General features: G+C 30.6%; 1 protein-coding gene across 1 annotated transcript in view; it reads left to right on the plus strand.

Moving 5' to 3' along the window:
- The first annotated feature begins 8,563 nt into the window (after positions 1 to 8,563).
- LOC111639375 (zinc finger protein 567-like) overlaps positions 8,564 to 19,103 on the plus strand; it is a 23,148-nt gene continuing 12,608 nt past the window's right edge. Inside the window, exons 1-3 of the mRNA XM_023385248.1 lie at positions 8,564 to 8,719; positions 11,497 to 11,581; positions 16,803 to 16,948. Of these exons, the coding sequence (XP_023241016.1) occupies positions 8,570 to 8,719; positions 11,497 to 11,581; positions 16,803 to 16,948 (381 nt within the window). The 5' untranslated portion in view covers positions 8,564 to 8,569. The remainder of the gene's footprint in view (positions 8,720 to 11,496; positions 11,582 to 16,802; positions 16,949 to 19,103) is intronic.

The following is a 19,103-nucleotide window of genomic DNA, read 5'->3' on the forward strand; positions in this document are numbered from 1 at the left end:
ATTTAGAGGTATCATTGGCTTAATTAAAACTATTTTCTGCATTTTTGGATTCGTTTTCCTTTTTATACCTTTACTTTTACTGCGTGATTTTATAACGTTTTAAAGTTTAAAGATGTTTATCCTCAATAAGTCAGAACGGAATAAAAATTTATTTTTCGTGTATTTTTTCAATACAATTACATGGTTTGACACGATTCTTATACTTTCGATTGTTATATGCATTACAAGCAGGGCTATAAATTCAGAGTCGGGGACGTGAAGTTTTAGTGTTTTAGTCGTCAAAAATTTCCCCACTCCGACTCCTTTTTACTTTTCCAACTTGTTTTGTATATAAAAAACGAAAAAGTATTCGAACCGTGTCACATTTGACCTTCCGAGTTATTTGCAAATCTGTACGTTTGGAGATCTCTCGAACCCACAAAATATTAAATAAAAGAAAAAATTAGGTATGTTAGCGTCTAATTTGTTTAATTTCTTTATTCTGTTCTGAAATATTAAACAATATCTCAGAATAAGTAAAGTTTAAAAAACAAAATTTGGCACAGTAGCACGTGTATAAAGGGCATTAATGCTATTAAATTTTTTTTCTTAATTAAAGGTCGACAGGTAGAGACATAGAAGGGGTCATGTGTCATATCTCCAGTGTGGTCGGACTTAATGAATATTTTACGCGTTATTAGCATTCACAATCTTATAATATAATCGAGATGGGTTAATAACAATAATAATCTTAGTGTTCAAACGGGTAGTAGTAGTAGTTATTATGCCTTTTTGTCCTTTTTTATCTCTATTTAAAATTTATTTTGTATTACTAGTACTTTCTATATATTAACAGGACTTATTATACTGGAATTATGGATGTACATATTTAGTCTTACAGTTCAAAATAAACTAAATAAAGAACATTATTTTTGAACTGTAAGACTAAATATCTGCATCCATAATTCCAGTATAATAAGTCCTGTTAATATATAGAAAGTACTAGTAATACAAAATAAATTTTAAATAGAATAGTAGTAGTGGTTTGGGAAGCTTTGATCACTTATGTTTTTTTAAAAATTAAATGAAAGTAAAAAATATTAAATCTTCAAATCGAATTTATACTGAGTGATCAAACCAACACATTAAAATTTAAATTACTATATGGTTTATATTAAAATTCCTTTATTTCTTTGAAATAATATTTATTTAATTGATAAACTCCAGAAAATAGTATTTATTTGCTACTTACAGTTTGCCATTATCATAAAAATTTATTAAAGTTCGACCTCGTGGTACACTTTTCGACACTTTTCAATTGCTTGTTTGACATAGGTCTCTGTCCTATTCCTCGACTCCAAGTCCACTCTCTTTGTAATAAGCCATCGTCAGACTATATCCAAGAAAACTGGAGTATTACATTGTCCGATAAAGCTGGGTTATCGGAGCCATCAGCTCCTGTTCCACGTTCTTCGTAGATTCGGCGACGCATTTTTTCGCCGAAAGAAGGAATTATAAGTCATTTAAACAGTTTGTAAATAAATTTTATTTTAACAATAAGTTTAATAAGTTATATTGTGTTTAGCTATCAAATTTATCCTAATGTTAGAGTAAATTAAAACATGACAACTTCAAATAATATAACACCGAAATTTCTTTAGCTTTTGATCTAAGGCAACCTTCTGCTTTTTCAACTCGTAATTTTTTATATTTCTAGGTTTGCCCTTTTTTTTACCGAAAAATGTAAACTAATAAAATGCCTATATCAAAAATTATATTATAATACCCTGTATATCACATAAGACAACAGCCAGACGGACAACAGTGGAAATTTATTTATTTAGAATTTTTGAAATTTTAACCAAATTATATGAATCTGATACTATGTGATTATGTAAAAAAGAGTTTATACATAATTAGGATGCAATTTGAAAATAAATAGGCTTGTAAATTCATACTGATGTCAGTCTAAAAACTGTTTACTATCCTTCCTCATGAATTAGATAGATAAAAACCGAGACGAGATATGATGTGCTCAGAGGCACAATTCCCCGATTAACAGTATACGAACTTCCGACACAAACAAGAAGTCAAGTTATTTTAATTCAAAATATTTCCTGTGAAAGAAGTTAAATACATAAACGGCACGACTCTATTACTAACTGGAAATGTATAATGTACTGTACACGGACAAGCCACTACTAATTTGAGGTAAAGATTATATATTTTAAATTAAATAAATTAAAAATATGATAAAAAAAAATTGCAGTCCTTCGTTGTGAGGAGGTCGCGATACATAATTGCTAGTTAATTGTATTTTATTGTTTGCAACCAGAATAAGTTTTAGCACTAGTGACTTTCGGGTATTGTAATGCATATAACAGGCGAATAGATAAGAATCGTGTCAAACCATGTAAATTAAAAAAGGAAAACGATTCCAAAAATGCAGAAAATACTGTTAATTAAGTTAATAATACGTCTAAATGCATTTCCCCTTCTTATCTATTGTAGAAGGCCTCTTTCGTAGAGTTAGTGACGAATACACAACTGTAAACTTTAAAAAACTGTATGCGTGGTATTCATTATCTATTTTTCTTTCTGCTCATGAAATTGCTTTAACATTTCCTTTAAATCAATCTTTCTTATAACCTTAAATATATAAAAATTAATTTAAAAGTCAAAACAGAATAAATATTTTTCGTGTATTTTTACAATACAACTACATGATTGATACATAAACCGACTTCACAGAACAGAAACTTAAAAGTCCCAAACACATTTTGACCTTATACAGCTTAAATATCATTCATTCTACTAATATAATACACTAAATTCAAACAACATATACCTAAAATATAAATTTATAAACACAAAAAGAGATACTTTAAAAATATCATGTAGCATTAAGCATGAAAGGAAGCAATATCAGCTACTACCAACCAAACTAAAAAATTTATCTAAATAACGCGTAACTTGTGTAAACAATTGTATTATAGTTAATGATCCGGACATAATAAAAAAGCTAGCAAGGTGTTGTGTAACCTTCCCGGCTGTTATGAGATTTTTTTTAAAAAAAACCACTTTTTAATTATTAATCATAGTAAATAAATAAAATTGTATATGTTGTAATCTCTTACGAGATTTTGTTATTTAAACTTTATATATGTTTAATTATTATAAAATTTTGAGGTTAGAAATGTCTTTTGTAAAACACTATAAATGCTAACAAGTAAAATCTTCATTAAGTCTGACTCCTCGCAAAATATCTCTCCATCCTTTTGAACTTTCACAACCAAAATGTAACAGTATTAATCTCTTTTACATACAAGCTACCGTGCCTTATTTCGTTACTTTATCTTTACTCCGTCCTGAGATATTAAGCATAATACATGCCAACACACACACACACACACACACCGAATCTTTCGCAGTTCGTTTATTTCTACATTGTAAGTGTATTTTTCATCATTGACCGTCAAGCAATCGGCTTTCAGAAATGCTTTTTTATTCAAAGATTTAGCTTCCGCAAAAATCGCAAAGACTTTTTACGTCTAAGTCTTGATCTATACGACAAATCGTCAAAAACTCTAATGCAAGAGAAAGACGTTTAAATTTTTTCTAAATTTTTAAAAATAAACCTTTTATCAGCTTGAGTATGGAGCTCGAACGATACAAGCCGAGTTCCAGATATTCGAGTTCTGCCTTGAAATTTTAAAAACAACTTTAAATTGTTCTTCGTTTCGTTAAATTGTGAAGTCCGAATATTTCGTTTCTAACTCTTCTTTTACCTTCATTTTCTCCATTTACGATATTTTCGTATGTCAACAGTCTCTATTCAATCAAAGAATTAATTAATTAATAAACGTTCATTCGAAATTTAAAGCAAGTAAGAAAGAAAGACGAGTAAACTCATTACTAGTGTTATCGTTGTATCAATAGCAGTAAACAAGGGTGCACCCTCAAGGTTAACGGAAAAAAACTCGAGTGGTGTCACGTGTCCAGCACACGCGACATTGCAACTATAAAATCACGTGTTATATAGTTAATTTTATTGTTTTTAAAACGCACCTATGAATGTTTATAGTAAGAAACTAAAACTGAATAATGCCTACTTAATCACATCTTTAAAATATAAAAATTTCTAGTTTACTTTATAATCGAAAGTTCAATATTAACTAACTTATAATCAAAAGTGAAAATTTAAAAAGCAGGTAAATTTATAAAATAAATGAATTAAATTACTAAGAAAAAAAAATGAAAATAAATTTATATTTTATTATCTTTTGTGCGAAACAACAGTAAAATGATTTTTAATAGTTATGTGGGGAAAAAAAAAAGTTACAATTAATAATTTGTTCGATATTGTATTTGTAAAGATACGAAATTGCAGGAGAAACTTCCTTTTCTGTTAAAATGTGATAACACCAGTCCCTTCAGATTCGATTGTTCTAGCGTAAGAATTCGCACCAATCAGTGTGAAGTTATACCCAACGACTCCAACAACCTCCATTCCCCCTGCCTTCTACTTGCTTATTTTGTAGATTTACTCGTCACCCACATGGGAATAGCGCCAACTGCTCTGTGCTAATCAGTCCAGCTTTCGTCACATATCAGAAGAGTGGCTATATTGTTTTGACAGTTCTAATTGGAGAAGTTCTGCGCTTAAAAATGAGGTCACCCTGAAACAGGACAGTTCTCTGGATTCTCTCTACTTGTTGCCCGTGTAAAAGAGAGACAGTGTAGCCGCCAAAATTCTTAAACCTCCGATGCACGTAGGCGAAAAAAAGAAAAAAAAATTCTAAAACGAAGGGAAATATCGCCGATTTAAAAAATAATTGTGAAAACATTAACAAGTATATTATATTTAATTTATTATGTAAACTCTCTCTCTCTCTATCATTAACTCTAAACCCCGTCGACCTTTAACCATCGAAATTTAATATCATTAATGAACTTAATGGAGGGAAGAAGACCTAGGGAAGGTATAAACAAAATAGCTGAAGATTTAAAAACAATTTGACTTTGTAACAACAGTATTTGCTAGACGAGTGATGGAAACAAAATGGGTTCTAGAAACATTTGTTTACCAATTATCACGTGAGTTTCCTAGCTATAAAGTATCACGTGAATTGGTGACTTGATACCCTTGAACTTTCTTCTATTATTAACCTTGAGTGTGCTTGCTTCTTTTACTGCTACAACACGAACAATAGCACTGAGTTTACTTCTCTGTCTTTGTTACTCGCTCTAAAATTCCAGTAAAATTAATATGGATATTTATTAATTAATATCGATTGATGACACTTTAATCGACTAGTATAGATAAGTATTTTATATTATATAAATTTTATTTATTTCTTTAAACGAATGTAGATTCAAACTCGACGGTTTTAAAGTCTTTCATTAAAAACAGATTGTTGACATATGAAATTAACCTAAATTGAGAAAATGAAGATAAAAGTAGAACCAGAAGATGAATATTCAGAATTTACATTTAACCGAGGTGATGAAAAGTTTCAAGTTTTAAAGAATTGCAAGAAAGAATTTAATACGGATAACAAAAAGTTATGTAGAATAATTAAATTAGAACCTTCAGAACATAAAAATATACAGGTGAGTAAAATGTACTTTTGTATACGACTCTAGTGTTGTTTTAAAGCGTCACTTGCAAACTTTCTACGTTTGCATTACTCTTTCCAAAATTTTAAAATAAACTTTGTTTACTTAAATGCGTAGCTACGAGGGAAAATGTTACGATTTTGAAGTAAGAGAAGTCAGCCGAACTCGAAAAATTCATCATGTCTACATATAAAAACTGTCAAACAAACATTAGTGAGACAGTTGGCTCCAAAATCCTTTATTACGTTATTAGATTTAAATTTATTTAATTCTTTTTTACAACGTTATCATTTGTTTGACTTGTGATATGAACTGGGGTGATATTTTCAAATTTCAGACCTGCATAACTCCTCCAACCGCTGTGCTAAACAGTCCAACTTCCGACATGTATCGGAATTTGGACTGTTTAGCGCAGCGGTTCCTAAAGTGGGCGCAACACCCCTTGTGGGTGGCTAGCAGTGTTGCCGTTCCTAGTACATTTGTACTTTTCTGGTACATTTTGCCCTTTCCAGTAAATTGAAAGTACATTTAGATTTTTAGTACATTTTCAATACATTATAATATTTCAAGTACCATTTACGGTACAAAATAATATTTCACGCCTTAACGAAAAAATGAGAAAAATTAGTTTAATAAAGTCTCACTAGTGTCACTGCTTGCTAATTTAAATTATCCAATCACAACATACAAATGGTGTGTGTCCGTCGACGTCAGCAACATAGATAGTTGCACGTGTAAACAGTCTTGACACAGTGGTCTTCTTTCACACGTACTGTTGTCTGCACATTCTCATCAGGACCTTGACAAAATTTTTCATGCCACTTGGTCCGAACAATTCAACTCCGTCAAACAAAAATAATGGACAGGTAAGGACATCAATGATTTTAAACTTTTGTCGTCAATAATATCAAAATATCCGTTAAGTCAGAAACAAATTATTACAGAAAATAGTTTTGAAATTGTACGAGTATAAATATTATAAATACTTTTATATTATTTTCTACCACTATAATTTAATTCTTAAATTATGAACTTCAATTTTAGTAATCGTAGTAAAAGAAATAAGGGTTAATGTTACGTATGGTTCCAAAATGGCCGCGCTTCCGACTGTTCCAAGGTCTATATAAGAAGATCAGGACACGCGTGATCTACTTCTTGAGCTGCCATTTTGGGGTTTTTTGAGTTGCATGTTTTAAGCAAACTTGTACGAGCAGTCAGTTTTATATGACATTAATTAAACTAAAATTGCATAAATCCTGTAATTTCCAGTCAAAAATATAATAATAATTTCAGATGATTATGCAACCCCAATTTTATGTAACGTTTTCATCAAATAGTTTAAAAGAAACAAGCATCCTTATCTTTTGCTGTCATGATTGAAATTAATTAAATAGGTACTAAAACTGATGCAATTACGTATATACCACTTCGTAAAGTGATGCAATAACATCAAAAAAATTTAAAGTATAATAAAGAATAAAATAATATAATATAACAAATTTATAATTATTTTTTTAAAGCACGATTGGTTATAAAATTAAGATGAAATTCAATAGTATTATTAATAAATGTTGTCAATGTAATGCTCATTTTATAATAACTAATAGATGTGTAGATATTTATAAATAGCTTTCAAAAAATTCCAAAAATAAAATTTTAAATTAAATTATTTGACAATAAACTATATATATTACGTGCCTATATATATATATATATAGGCACGTAAACAAAGTATTCATAGAACTAGTACATTTTGAAGGAAAATAGTACATTTTTGAAGGCGCTTCAGTACGTTTTGAAATTTTATTGCGGCAACACTGGTGGCTAGTAAATCTAGGAGGGTAAAAAGAAACAAGTAGGCAACAGGGACCGCTAAAGGCAGTGTTGGACAATAACCGTAGGCGATAGCTGGGGTTACTGACAATCTTTTTCTTAACTCTTTTAAAACGGGTGTGAAGGAACAATGCTTTTAATGATTTCCAGATGTGATGTGAATTTCATAGAAAAGTTTTTCCTAAAAATATGTCCAAGTCTCACACAAGAAAAAATGGATTAGGGGACGTTGGTGTTTATTAACAGAATAGGAAGTTTTTCTTTAATTTCGTCTTACAAAAATAGGGGAAAATATCAAACAAATATCACAAACTGTTGTTAAAAGTAAATTATAGACCATGAATCCTCACATAATATTAATTTTGCATTGAATTTTTAATATTAATCATACTACTTTTAATTAATTGCAACTGTCGTTTCTTTCGACGTAACTATTACAAATGATTTTAGTGCTGTTTTGCCCAAAAGATAATCAAATTTATATTCATTTTTATTTTTTAGAAGTTTAATATTTTATTTTATAAATTTACCTACTTTTTAATTATTTTTAAATTTTATCTTTTAATTATAAAAGAGTTTACATTGTACTATCAGAAGCAAATCTACATAGGGACTAATAAAACTAAAGCCCTGTGCCCCAAAGTTTCAAAGGCACACAAAAATTAAATTGTTATAAAAAAATTTAATGCGTTTTCATTAACATTTCATAAATAAATATATTTCAACTCTGATTTTGGTGTTATTATAAATAAATTTCAATCTTCAATTTAAAAATTCTTATTTTAAGAAAAATGGAGTCCTGTTGTAATTCAATAAGCCCTAGGCTTTGAGAAACTTAGATAGGCCCAGGTACTTAGTATAATGTAAACTGGAAAGCTTCTAGGTTTTAAGGATATGATTAAATATTTCATTTTTAGTTTCTTACTATAAAGATTTATAGGTGCGTTTTAAGAACAACACTATTAACCATATAACAAGTGATATTGTAGCGGCAGTGTCACTACTACAGTTTCCTCCGTCGACCCTGAAAGTGCATCCCTAATTGTTTCCCATATATTTCAAATAAATATTAATTAATTAATTAATTTTTTTAATGAATACAGATTTCTGACATACTAGAATATCGTAAATAGAGAAAATGAAGATAAAAGAAGAGTTAGAAACGAAATATTCGGACTTCACAATTCAACGAAACGACGAAAAATTTGAAGTTGATTTAAAGAATTTCAAGAAAAAATTTAATACAGATGTGAAGTGTTATAAAACAATTAAAAAGGAACCTTTAGAGGTGAGTGAAAAATACTTTTCTATGAGATCGCAGTGTTGCTTTTAGGACGAGAAACTCAACTGAAATAGTAAAATATAAAGCGGAAAATAGAAAAATATATTTTTTAAAATTGTTTATTTATATAAATAATGACCATACGAGCTTTAAACTCAACTACGTTATTTTTGATTTTAAGTAACTGTCATTTCGGTTGTTTACTATGAAACTTGACGTTTTGGCCACGATGTTCGTTTTAAAAAGGATAACCCTTTTTTTTACTGACGAAATTTTGTGGTCCGACTGTTTTTAAAATTTTTTATATTGTTGTGTATACGTTACAGCTGACTGGTAATTACCTATTCCTATTGTATGAAGTGACGTTTTGCACAATTGTACGTTTTACTTTGTTGGTTATTATATCTTCATAACAAGTAATGCAATCCTATCAGATTTGACTTTCCGACTTTGACCTGGACAAGAGGGTCAGATTTTAGGATTTTACCTTCCTGATTTGATTTGACCCTCCTGTCAGATTTGATCCTCCAGCCGAAAAAGTAACGCAACTAATTGCTAGAATTTTATTATGTCGGAATCAGTAACTTGCTTAGACAAGTTACGCCTTATTCAGATAAATTTTATAGTATTATTGGTACAGTCGACCCCCTATAATTACGGTCCCTATAATTACGATTCCTATAAAACTACGAAAAAATTGTGACCGATATCCGTAAAAAACAGTAAAAATTCTCTATAATTACCTCAAACGTCATCGGGCAGCCGAACTACTTTCCCGCCGTCCATAGCGCCAACTACGGAGAGATTTCTATCGTCTGGACAGTATTATATAAATTATATATAAATTAGGTACTGTACATATAATTATATATTAATTATATATAAATTAGGTACTGTATATATAATTATATATTAACTTATTGTAACTTTGTTATAATTAAATATATAATTTCCGCCGTCTAGCGTGGCGCCACGCTACGGAGATTTTTACGCTAACTATCGTCTGTCAGTATGTAAATTAGGTACCGTAAGTCTAATACAGTACTGTAATTTTATACATTTCTTGTGAAAGAAACATTTCTTATTCAACGGCGATTAAAATTATTTATATTAATGATGTCTCCGAAGTTCTACGAAGTTTTCACAGAAAAATAAGTTGTTAGAAATCGGCCGCTCTTTGCTGAGCTGTTCCGCGACGAAAACAATGTTGAGCAATGGCAATGTCGAATGGTGACACTCGGTAAGTAATCCTACAATTTTTTGTTTATAGCGTAGTTTATACGGATTATTCCCAAAAAATATATACGTATTTTGGAAATGTTGAGTCGGATTAGTCTAGAATCGATTAATTTTATGGAAGAAAATCTTTCAAACAGCCGTAGTCCGTAAACTTGACACGTGTCGGGTTGTGATTGGAAGGATTCGTAAGAAATCGGATTCCTAAAGAATGGAACGTATCTCTATCTTATAGGGGGGTCGACTTTAGTTGCTGATATTGCTTCATTTCATGCTTAATTAATTTAATTCCACATAATATTTTGAACGTATCTTCTTTTGTACCTATAAATTTATATTTCAGAAGTTTATTGTGTAGTTTGAGTTTAGTGTATTATATTTGTAAAATCAATTATATTAAAGCTGTAAGAGATGAAAATGGGTTGGAGACTTTTAACTCCTATCAGGCCTAACAGTAGTAGAACTCGACTCGAGATCTCTTTCATTTTCGATTGACGATAATCGAGAGTTTGATCTTCACAAAATAAGAAATCTAATTTATCTAAGAATTTATCTGTCATCGAAAAAATCCAGAAACGAGTTGCGTAACTTTTCCGGCAAAAAACTTCAAAATTGTGTGTGGCACCATCTGTTAGGAAATTTTATTCAAAAACCTGTTTATATTATTAGTTGTAATAAAATGGCAAAAGCTTTATTTTGAGATTATAGATAAATTGTATTTTTAAAAAATTGTGATTTGCAATTACAAGTAAAATCTTCATATTTTTAAACATTTTTTGGTGTTAAGAAAGTCTTAAACGTGGAAGTTTCCAAAAACTAAGGATCAAATTTGACACGATTTTTATGCCTTCCCTCTTATACGCATTACAAGAATCGAAATTAAACGAAGTTCAAACTTATTGTAATTGCAAAAAAGAAAAGACAATCAACGAGCAGATATTTATTGTGAAATGGTCACAATTCCGGGCTGCAACTTTTCATTACATTTTTATTTTCTTTAATTTAAAATATATGCTTTTCACCTGAAATGACTAGTGGCTTGACCGTATACATTATACTTTTACTGTTAGTAATAGAGTCGTGACGTTTACGAATCTAATCTCTTTCAGAAAAAACTTTCTCAATTGAAATAACGTGACTTCCGATTTGCATCGGAAATTCTTATGTAGTTAATCGGAAACTCATGCCACATTTTTTTCTTCTTTCGCCTATTTAACTCTGTTGTCGAAATTAAGAAAGGACTGTCAAACACTGGCACAGACTAAGGAAAGTGACAATTTATAAATCAATTTTAAAATTGCTGTCCGATTCTTAAATAATAATGTATTATTTACACATATTCACATAGTATCAGATTGTTTGAAAGGTGTTAAATAGATGACAGGCATTACTATTAAAAGAAAAGTAGTTAGTAGGCCAAATTAATAAAAAAAATTATTTAGTAAGTGTATTTCTATGCTTCAGTTTAAATAATTTTTGTATTTGTTTTTCTATAAAGATAAATCAGTCTAATATTAAAAGTATGACGTAATCTTCTATTATTTCAGATAAATATTAAAGTTAAACCAATTTCCACAAACAACACAAACGGATCCACTATTTGGAGTCATTCTGGTTATAAAATCGAAAGAGGTAAGTCTTAATACTTTGAATATAATGAATGTAGCCTATATTCCTACTGATAAGAATAATAAGTAATACATAAATTTATATTCATATAAATGGAAATGATAAGGTAAAGATGCCTATTATGATATAGGCGCCAAATATGAGATACCAAGGTTTTGGCCAAACTATTAACAGCAACTATTTGGCTCTAGTGTTTTCCGAAGCGTCCTGGCAATAGCTCCAAACGTGTGTCAGTGCACGCTGGCCAGAGGTGCTGTTAGATCGTGGGTATGCAGATTTTCACAAAAGCACAAAACATATTTTTTGACATTAAATGTTTACGAGTATGTAACAACGTTATTATTACGCTAAATTCTTTTAATTTACATTCATTGTATCAATTATACGGTCAATTTCACGATATTAGTGCAGTACTATTGTTTTCTTTGTCAGCAAAAAAAGTAGGCAGCCGTTTTGTAAAATTTGAATGTGTTCCCAATATGAGACACATGAAGGTTCCTAATATGAGATAGCTCATTTCATATATGAGGTGAAAGTATACGTATTAGTTTAAGTTCTTTTTTTATATATTTTAGATGGGCCCAATTAAAAGGAAAACCTGGCACCACAGTGCCATGATACGAGCCGTGGATGTAGTACGGAGCAATCAAATAGGTTACTTAAAGGCATCAAAACAATTCGGTGTTCCTAAGGATACCCCAGAAAAGGCCGGATGGCTGAGAGGTCACGGTGACAGCCTACCGCTCTGGGGATCGAATCTGGACGGGTCAAGACTGTCCAGAATCTGGGGTACCCCTAGTATCTCATAATAGGAGACCATTTACCTAAGACGTGATTTCGGACTTTTTTCATTTTATCTAATATAACTAAAAATGTATTATGCTTAGGACTAAATAGCAATTATATTGTTAAATATATTAAATTCCCTATTCAAAATTGTAATTTGTAAAGCTCCAAGTGAATAGTTATTTTTTTATAGTCAAAAATAAAAATGGTATCTCATATTCGGCATCCTTACCTTAACATTTAAAAAACGTTGCGAATACGTCGTGTATAGCAAATAAGGATTTAAATAGAATTTAATATTATCAATAACATTTAATTCAGTTGACAGATTTAAAACAGTCAATTGATCAGAATCTTACAACAGAGAAAAGTCCAATTTAGATGTTTTATATTTCAATGAAACGAGCAATTATTTATTATGGCATCGTCACAATGCTGGGCTGTAAATTTTAATCACATTTTTACTGTATTTAATTTAAAATATATTGGGTATATATAGTATATGTCTCTTCAATCCGAATGGTTAACAAACGGTAGACTTTCTTTCAGCTCTGAGGTTAAGTATTCCTTTATTGTAAATTACATATGCATTTCAGGCTTGTATGAGCCCCTCTTCAGTGTAAATTCTACACAAAATTTAAAAACAAAAAATCAATTTACAAAATTTTTTTTCGTTGTAAAGATTAACCAACATTAAATTTTTTTTCATACCTCAGATGGTTGAGTAACACTTTTTAAAAATTGTATGATATCAACATTGACATTATTACCAACGAAACACATGAATAACAATCGTATATAAGTATAATTCCCAAACCTTAAAAACAGTAAATATCTATTATTATCTTACATATTATTACCCATTATATTATTACGTATTATATTATTACATTTGACATTTTTTACAATTTACATTTTTTAATTATACAAATTACATTTACAAATACAATTTAAAAACACCACAATATTTTAGTTATTTCTATTTACAATTAAATGATTTTGTTAATTTTAAAACCAAAAAATAAATAAATAAATAAATAAAAGGAAGAAGTATAAAAATATACACACGGGCTTATTTTTTATTACATTCATCCATGGTCTTACAATTTTTTACTTCATATGACTCATTTGTTACAGTTTAAGTCACGCCCCTTATTACAGTTTAAGTCACGCCCTCTATTACATTATACCATTGTTCATCAATCTGCATACCATTCGATAAATTTACTAGATTATTATTACTATTTTTTATTATTTCAATATGTTCTTTAAATTTGCATTTATATATTTCCTTTTCATAATGTAATATTTTTATGTTATTCCTGTCAATCTTACAATTATTAATATTTATGTGATCGAACCAAGGGGAATTGTTATATTTTAATTTTATAGCGGCTTCATGCTCTTTAATTCGTAATTCTAATTGCCTACCTGTTTCACCTATATAGTTTTTTGGATTTATACAATCACACCTTATTTTATATACAACACCCGATTTTTTTAGTTTGTCTACTTTGTTTGTATGTTTTATATTATCAGAATGGATGTTATGTGAGATTTTATTAATTAAAGCTGAAAGCTGAAACCTCAGAGCTAAAAGAAAGTCTACCGTTTGTTAACCATTCGGATTGAAGAGACATATACTATATCTACGTATTTATCAGCTAGTATACCAGATTTTGTGAATTAAAATATATTCTTCTCATTTGAAATTAACAGTGGATTGCCTCCGTACATTATACTTTTCCTTTGACAATGGAGTTGTGCCGATCATTTATTAACTGTTTTCGGGAGAATAGTTTTTAATTGAACTAACGTGACTTTCGATCTTCACCAAAAGTTCGTACACAGTTAATCGATGTTTTGTTCTCTAATTCTTACCATATTATCTGATCTCGGCTTTCATCTTCGTCCGTTCTCGAGATTAAGTCAAATTATACAGCCCAATCATATGATTAAATTCAAAACTTTTCAAAAACCTTCCTGGACTGAAGAAAGCTTTCAGCTAGTTGTAGAGCACGTTCGTACAGGAGGGAACTTAACAACACTTATACTGTGCCGTTACACTTACTATAAAGTATTTCGTATCAACTATGCAATAAATTTAATTTGGTTAAAGATATTCAAAAATTAATTTTATGCAATTATACTTGTTCTCTTATCACAATTCTTTAGGCATCTCACCCGGATACTCGGGGTGAGATGCCTAAAATGTCAGACAGTGAAAAAGTCGTTATTGCAAACACAATACATAATTATTTTTGATATACTCCAAAGTTTCATTTGAAAACATATTAAAGAATATGATATTTTCGTTAGAAGCTCCAAAACCCAAATTATCGCGATAATTTCTTTCATAAGCGAAATGTTAGACATCTCGCCCCAATAATAAGCATAGAATTCAAACAATTAGGAGTTGAAAGTTGAAATTTTGTACACAGTTAGCGTACGTCATGAGAGCGTACACTAAAAAGGGATTTTTTGAAATTTTTTTTTTGCGGGGGAGTGAGAGAGGATTAAGTCTTATCCTAAAAAAACTAAGCTTCTATTGTACTGTTATAAATACGGATTTTTTGTTTATCCTGCGTTTTAATAAGGCATGCCACGACAATGCACACTAAGAGTTTTAAGAAATTAAGAGATTTAATTATCGTTATCCCGGTATGATAAGCAGATATCTAAACATTATTTAATTAGTCTCGGTAGGGAGGAGAACCTAATTCTTGCACTCGTTGAAAACGGGTAAGATCGGCTATAATGTACTGATAATAATCTTAATCTTGGCTCTCGTTACTTTTTGCTTAAGCAACGCCGGGCTCGTCTGCTAGTCTATAAATAAAACTCATTTCTACATTCAAAATTCAGCCTTTCGCCATTTTAAAATAATAATATAAAACGACTTTTTACGTAAAATCTCATAACAGACGGCCTCATAACCAATTGTAACATTTCTTTCTGATAAAGTTTCGTAACTCTGCCAGATTTTGTTTCTTTTCAAATCGAACTCAAAATAATTATGTGCATTACCATTTTATATTACTTATGAGTACCAGTACAACAATGGAAATAAATTAATCGTCGTTAGCGAACTCGAAACATAAACATATCATTCATTAGCTCCATCCAAATAATTTTTAAAATTTTAGTTATAAAGTACCTGTGCATAGAATATTAATTTAAGATTAAGCAAAGCATCCTAAAACCACTTCTAGTTGGATAGGGACTGTATTAATCACGGAATAAATGTTATCTGTTGACCTATGTACTAAGCAATATGTGCTTCTAATAAATGTTGAAATGCGATGAGGACAGGATATTTCTTGACCCAGAATGCACATGAAAATGAATCCATGTACACTTAGTTTATACTTATACGTTACTTGCGTTAAAAGAAGTTTTTATTGCATATATATTTATGTATTATATATGAAAATAAGGGTAAGGAAGTGACACGCAGATACGTAACGCTCTATGCAATACATCGTAAATAAAGTTATCAACGTCGACAAATAGAATTTTGTAAGATATTTTTTGCTAATGGAGGTCAGAATGTCCAGAAATAGGAAAACACCAGAATATCGAACTTTGATTAACATAACTTGTTTGTGAAATGTAATAATTATAAATTTCTAATTGAAAATTTTTAAATCTGTGAATATTTAACAGTTTAACTAAGTGTTACTTTCTCGGCTGTTATATATAACAGAATGAAAGTCGGTCAGAAAATAATCCTTTAAACATTTTCATTTTTAAACTTAAGATAGCTTAAAACGTCGAGAAATTAAAAAATTTCGTGGGTTTTTTTGTATGAATACAGTAAATATCAGCGTGTGTTGACAGGACAAGACAATTTTCTTTAATCTTTTTAAAGTTTAATAATTACTGTGCTTTTTGTCGAAAATTTGTTAAATTTAGAAGGAGGGTTTGTTTATTAATGGGATTGATGCTTTTAAGTTTTTGTGATTAAAGGTCGAGGGGCCAAAAAGATAATGCGGGTCGTGTGTATCTTCAGTAGGGTCAGAGATAATGACGAGTTTACTCATTTTCTCGTTTGCAATTTTTATAAAACACATCCTCTAAATTAAGTTTTTTTTTTATTTTATAATAGTTAAAAATATAAAAATATTTTAAACAAAGTATCATAAGAGATGGCGCCATACTTAATTTTAAATGTTTCTGGAAAAGTTATGCACTCGTTGTTGGTTTATTTGATAAGAAAAGAAGTTTCTAATTATATTTATTATAATTTGTTTCACACATACTCTAATTCGCCATGACTCACAGCTACTTTTCGACTTTTAATCAGAAATAAATGGTGTAGTCAAACATGTAATTTAATACTGTTATGTTAATTATTGAAAATATGTTCAGTTTTCTTTTATATTTCAAGTTTTTCTTAGAATCCTTTAACACAAAAACTTCGTAAATTCTACTATAGATATCAAGAAAGAAGATGTAAAAGAGATTTGTGATGTAAAACATGCTATAAAATCAAAATGTAGAGTTGTTTTAAAAAAATTGAAATTTGAAGTAAAGACTGAAGATTATAAAGAAGTTGTTCATCTCCCAGATGATAATGAACAGGTAATGATAAGTAATACAAATTACCGTGAGATTTTAATATTAACATAACTTTCTGAATGTTTGAAAACGTAGCTCAATATCACTAATATAATTAGGGAATTCGATCCCGGTTCTTATTTCTAATCCCGGGATCCCGGGATTATTTCGGTATTGAGGGTTAATAAAAAATAAGAAAAATCTTACAGAAATCAACAAATTAAAATTTAGACAAAAATCAACGTATTTTACGGTATAAATCTAGCTAATTTAATCACTAACTAACCAGACTTAAAATCATTCAATCTTCATGTTAAATTTATTCTTTTTTAAGCATCACTGAGATCTCTTTAAACTCATATAAATTGAAAAAAACCTTTATGTAACAAACTATGCAAATATACGTTAGAAATTAACAAAAATCTCTCTTAACGTCGACTAAATAGACGACATTCACGTAACAACCTAGTAAATATTAGGAGGTAGTATAGTAAGTTTCTTAGCAAAAAGTGTTTAAAAATAATCTTAACCAGTCACATTTTTTTTAAATATAAAGAAAACTAATCTAATAGGAGCATTCTAATTTGAATTGCGAAAATATGATCTGAGAAATAACAACGCATCCAATATCTCATCTCCAAGTCTGCTTCTCAATTTGTTGCACATATATGCAGCTGCTGAGAAAACGCGTTTAGGTTCGATGGAAGTTGGAGGAATCTTCAGTAAATACTTATAAGCCCGCTCTAGTTATAGCTCCGAGGACACGGAGAGGTTGGAAGAAAACAGTCCGGTCGACACAGTTCGGGAATGTAGGAGTAAAGGCTACAATCCCGATTGTTTCGATCATTGTAAGCATGTCTTTCTAAAAATAAACGCGTTAATTTTGTAAATTCGGTCTCTGTGTGAGTCTCTCAGCGTCCAGCAAACCACTACCCCCATACGTAAAAAGACTTTCTCGCATCATCCTGACAGATCGCGGGCAAAGCGAGGGTCGTAACTTTTTCGCCTAAGGTCGACCCCCCTAAGCGAGAGGCGTCGGGTCTATATTAACCACACTGGCGAAACGAGATGGCTGACACATTGACAGGTAAAACGCACTGAGTAGTGCTCTCGACGTCGCCAGAAAATCGATTGGCGCCCGCGAAAATTCAAAAATACAACAATGAAGTACAGTGAAAACTACTTAGACGACCACCTGCATTCGACAGGCACCTGCCAAAACGGGCAAAAATTTCTAGCACGAAATAGTTTATCCATAGAGTTTATCCATCGTATAAGTTACCTGTATTAAACGACCACCTGCGTAACGCGACCGCGGGCATTGATTTTTGGTCCGAAACAACATACAACACCTGTAATAAGCGACCATTTTTGCGAATGTATCTGGTCTAAACTATTGTAAAAACCCCTCTCAACAACGTTTCCACCTCCTAATACAGTATAATGAATTAATCTAAACTCAGGAGCGAACGAAAAGAACGGAGTCGAATTAATTAAGTCGGAAAAAAGAGTGTGCTTTATAATCGAGAAAATGCGACTATTGTATTAATCTTTAAAATATTGGTATTAAATCTGTCTTATAAAATCACGACAAACTTCTGTAAATCGAGTTATCCGATAAGAATAAAATACAATACCAATATAGCCCTATCATTGAAAAAATTCGCTTATATTTGCTCACCTCGAGTTTTGCTTAGTAGAAATGGCTAAAAAGTGCGCAAAATACGTACGGAAATACGGTATTACAGCACCACCTGTATTGGACGGCCACCTGTCTAAAAGACCACTTTTTGAAGGAACCGTGGGTGGTCGCCGTAGACAGGTTTTACTGTATATTACCAGGTAACCCAGCGAGAACTGCTTGCCTATCATTTTAGTTGAAAATACAAGAAGTTTTATTTCAAGCAAGCATCGCAAGCCCGCTAGGTTAATTTCTGCTGCTTGCTTGAAATAAAATGTCTTGTATTTTATATTAAAATGATAGGCAAGCAATTCTGTTAAAAGCACTGGCATTGAACGTTTCGCTTCATGCAGTCTATTTTGCAACTTTTTTAAAATGATGTCAATCCCGAAAATCTCCGGATCAGGAAAACTTAATTTCGAAAATTTTGGGACTGAAAAGTAGTCGGGATTCTGAGATCCCGATTTTCGAGATCCCGGGATCAAATCCTCTAAATAT

The sequence above is a fragment of the Centruroides sculpturatus genome, unplaced genomic scaffold (assembly GCF_000671375.1).
Source record: "Centruroides sculpturatus isolate CEXI.00-Female unplaced genomic scaffold, Cexi_2.0 scaffold1242, whole genome shotgun sequence".
Classification (NCBI taxonomy): Eukaryota; Metazoa; Arthropoda; class Arachnida; order Scorpiones; family Buthidae; genus Centruroides; species Centruroides sculpturatus.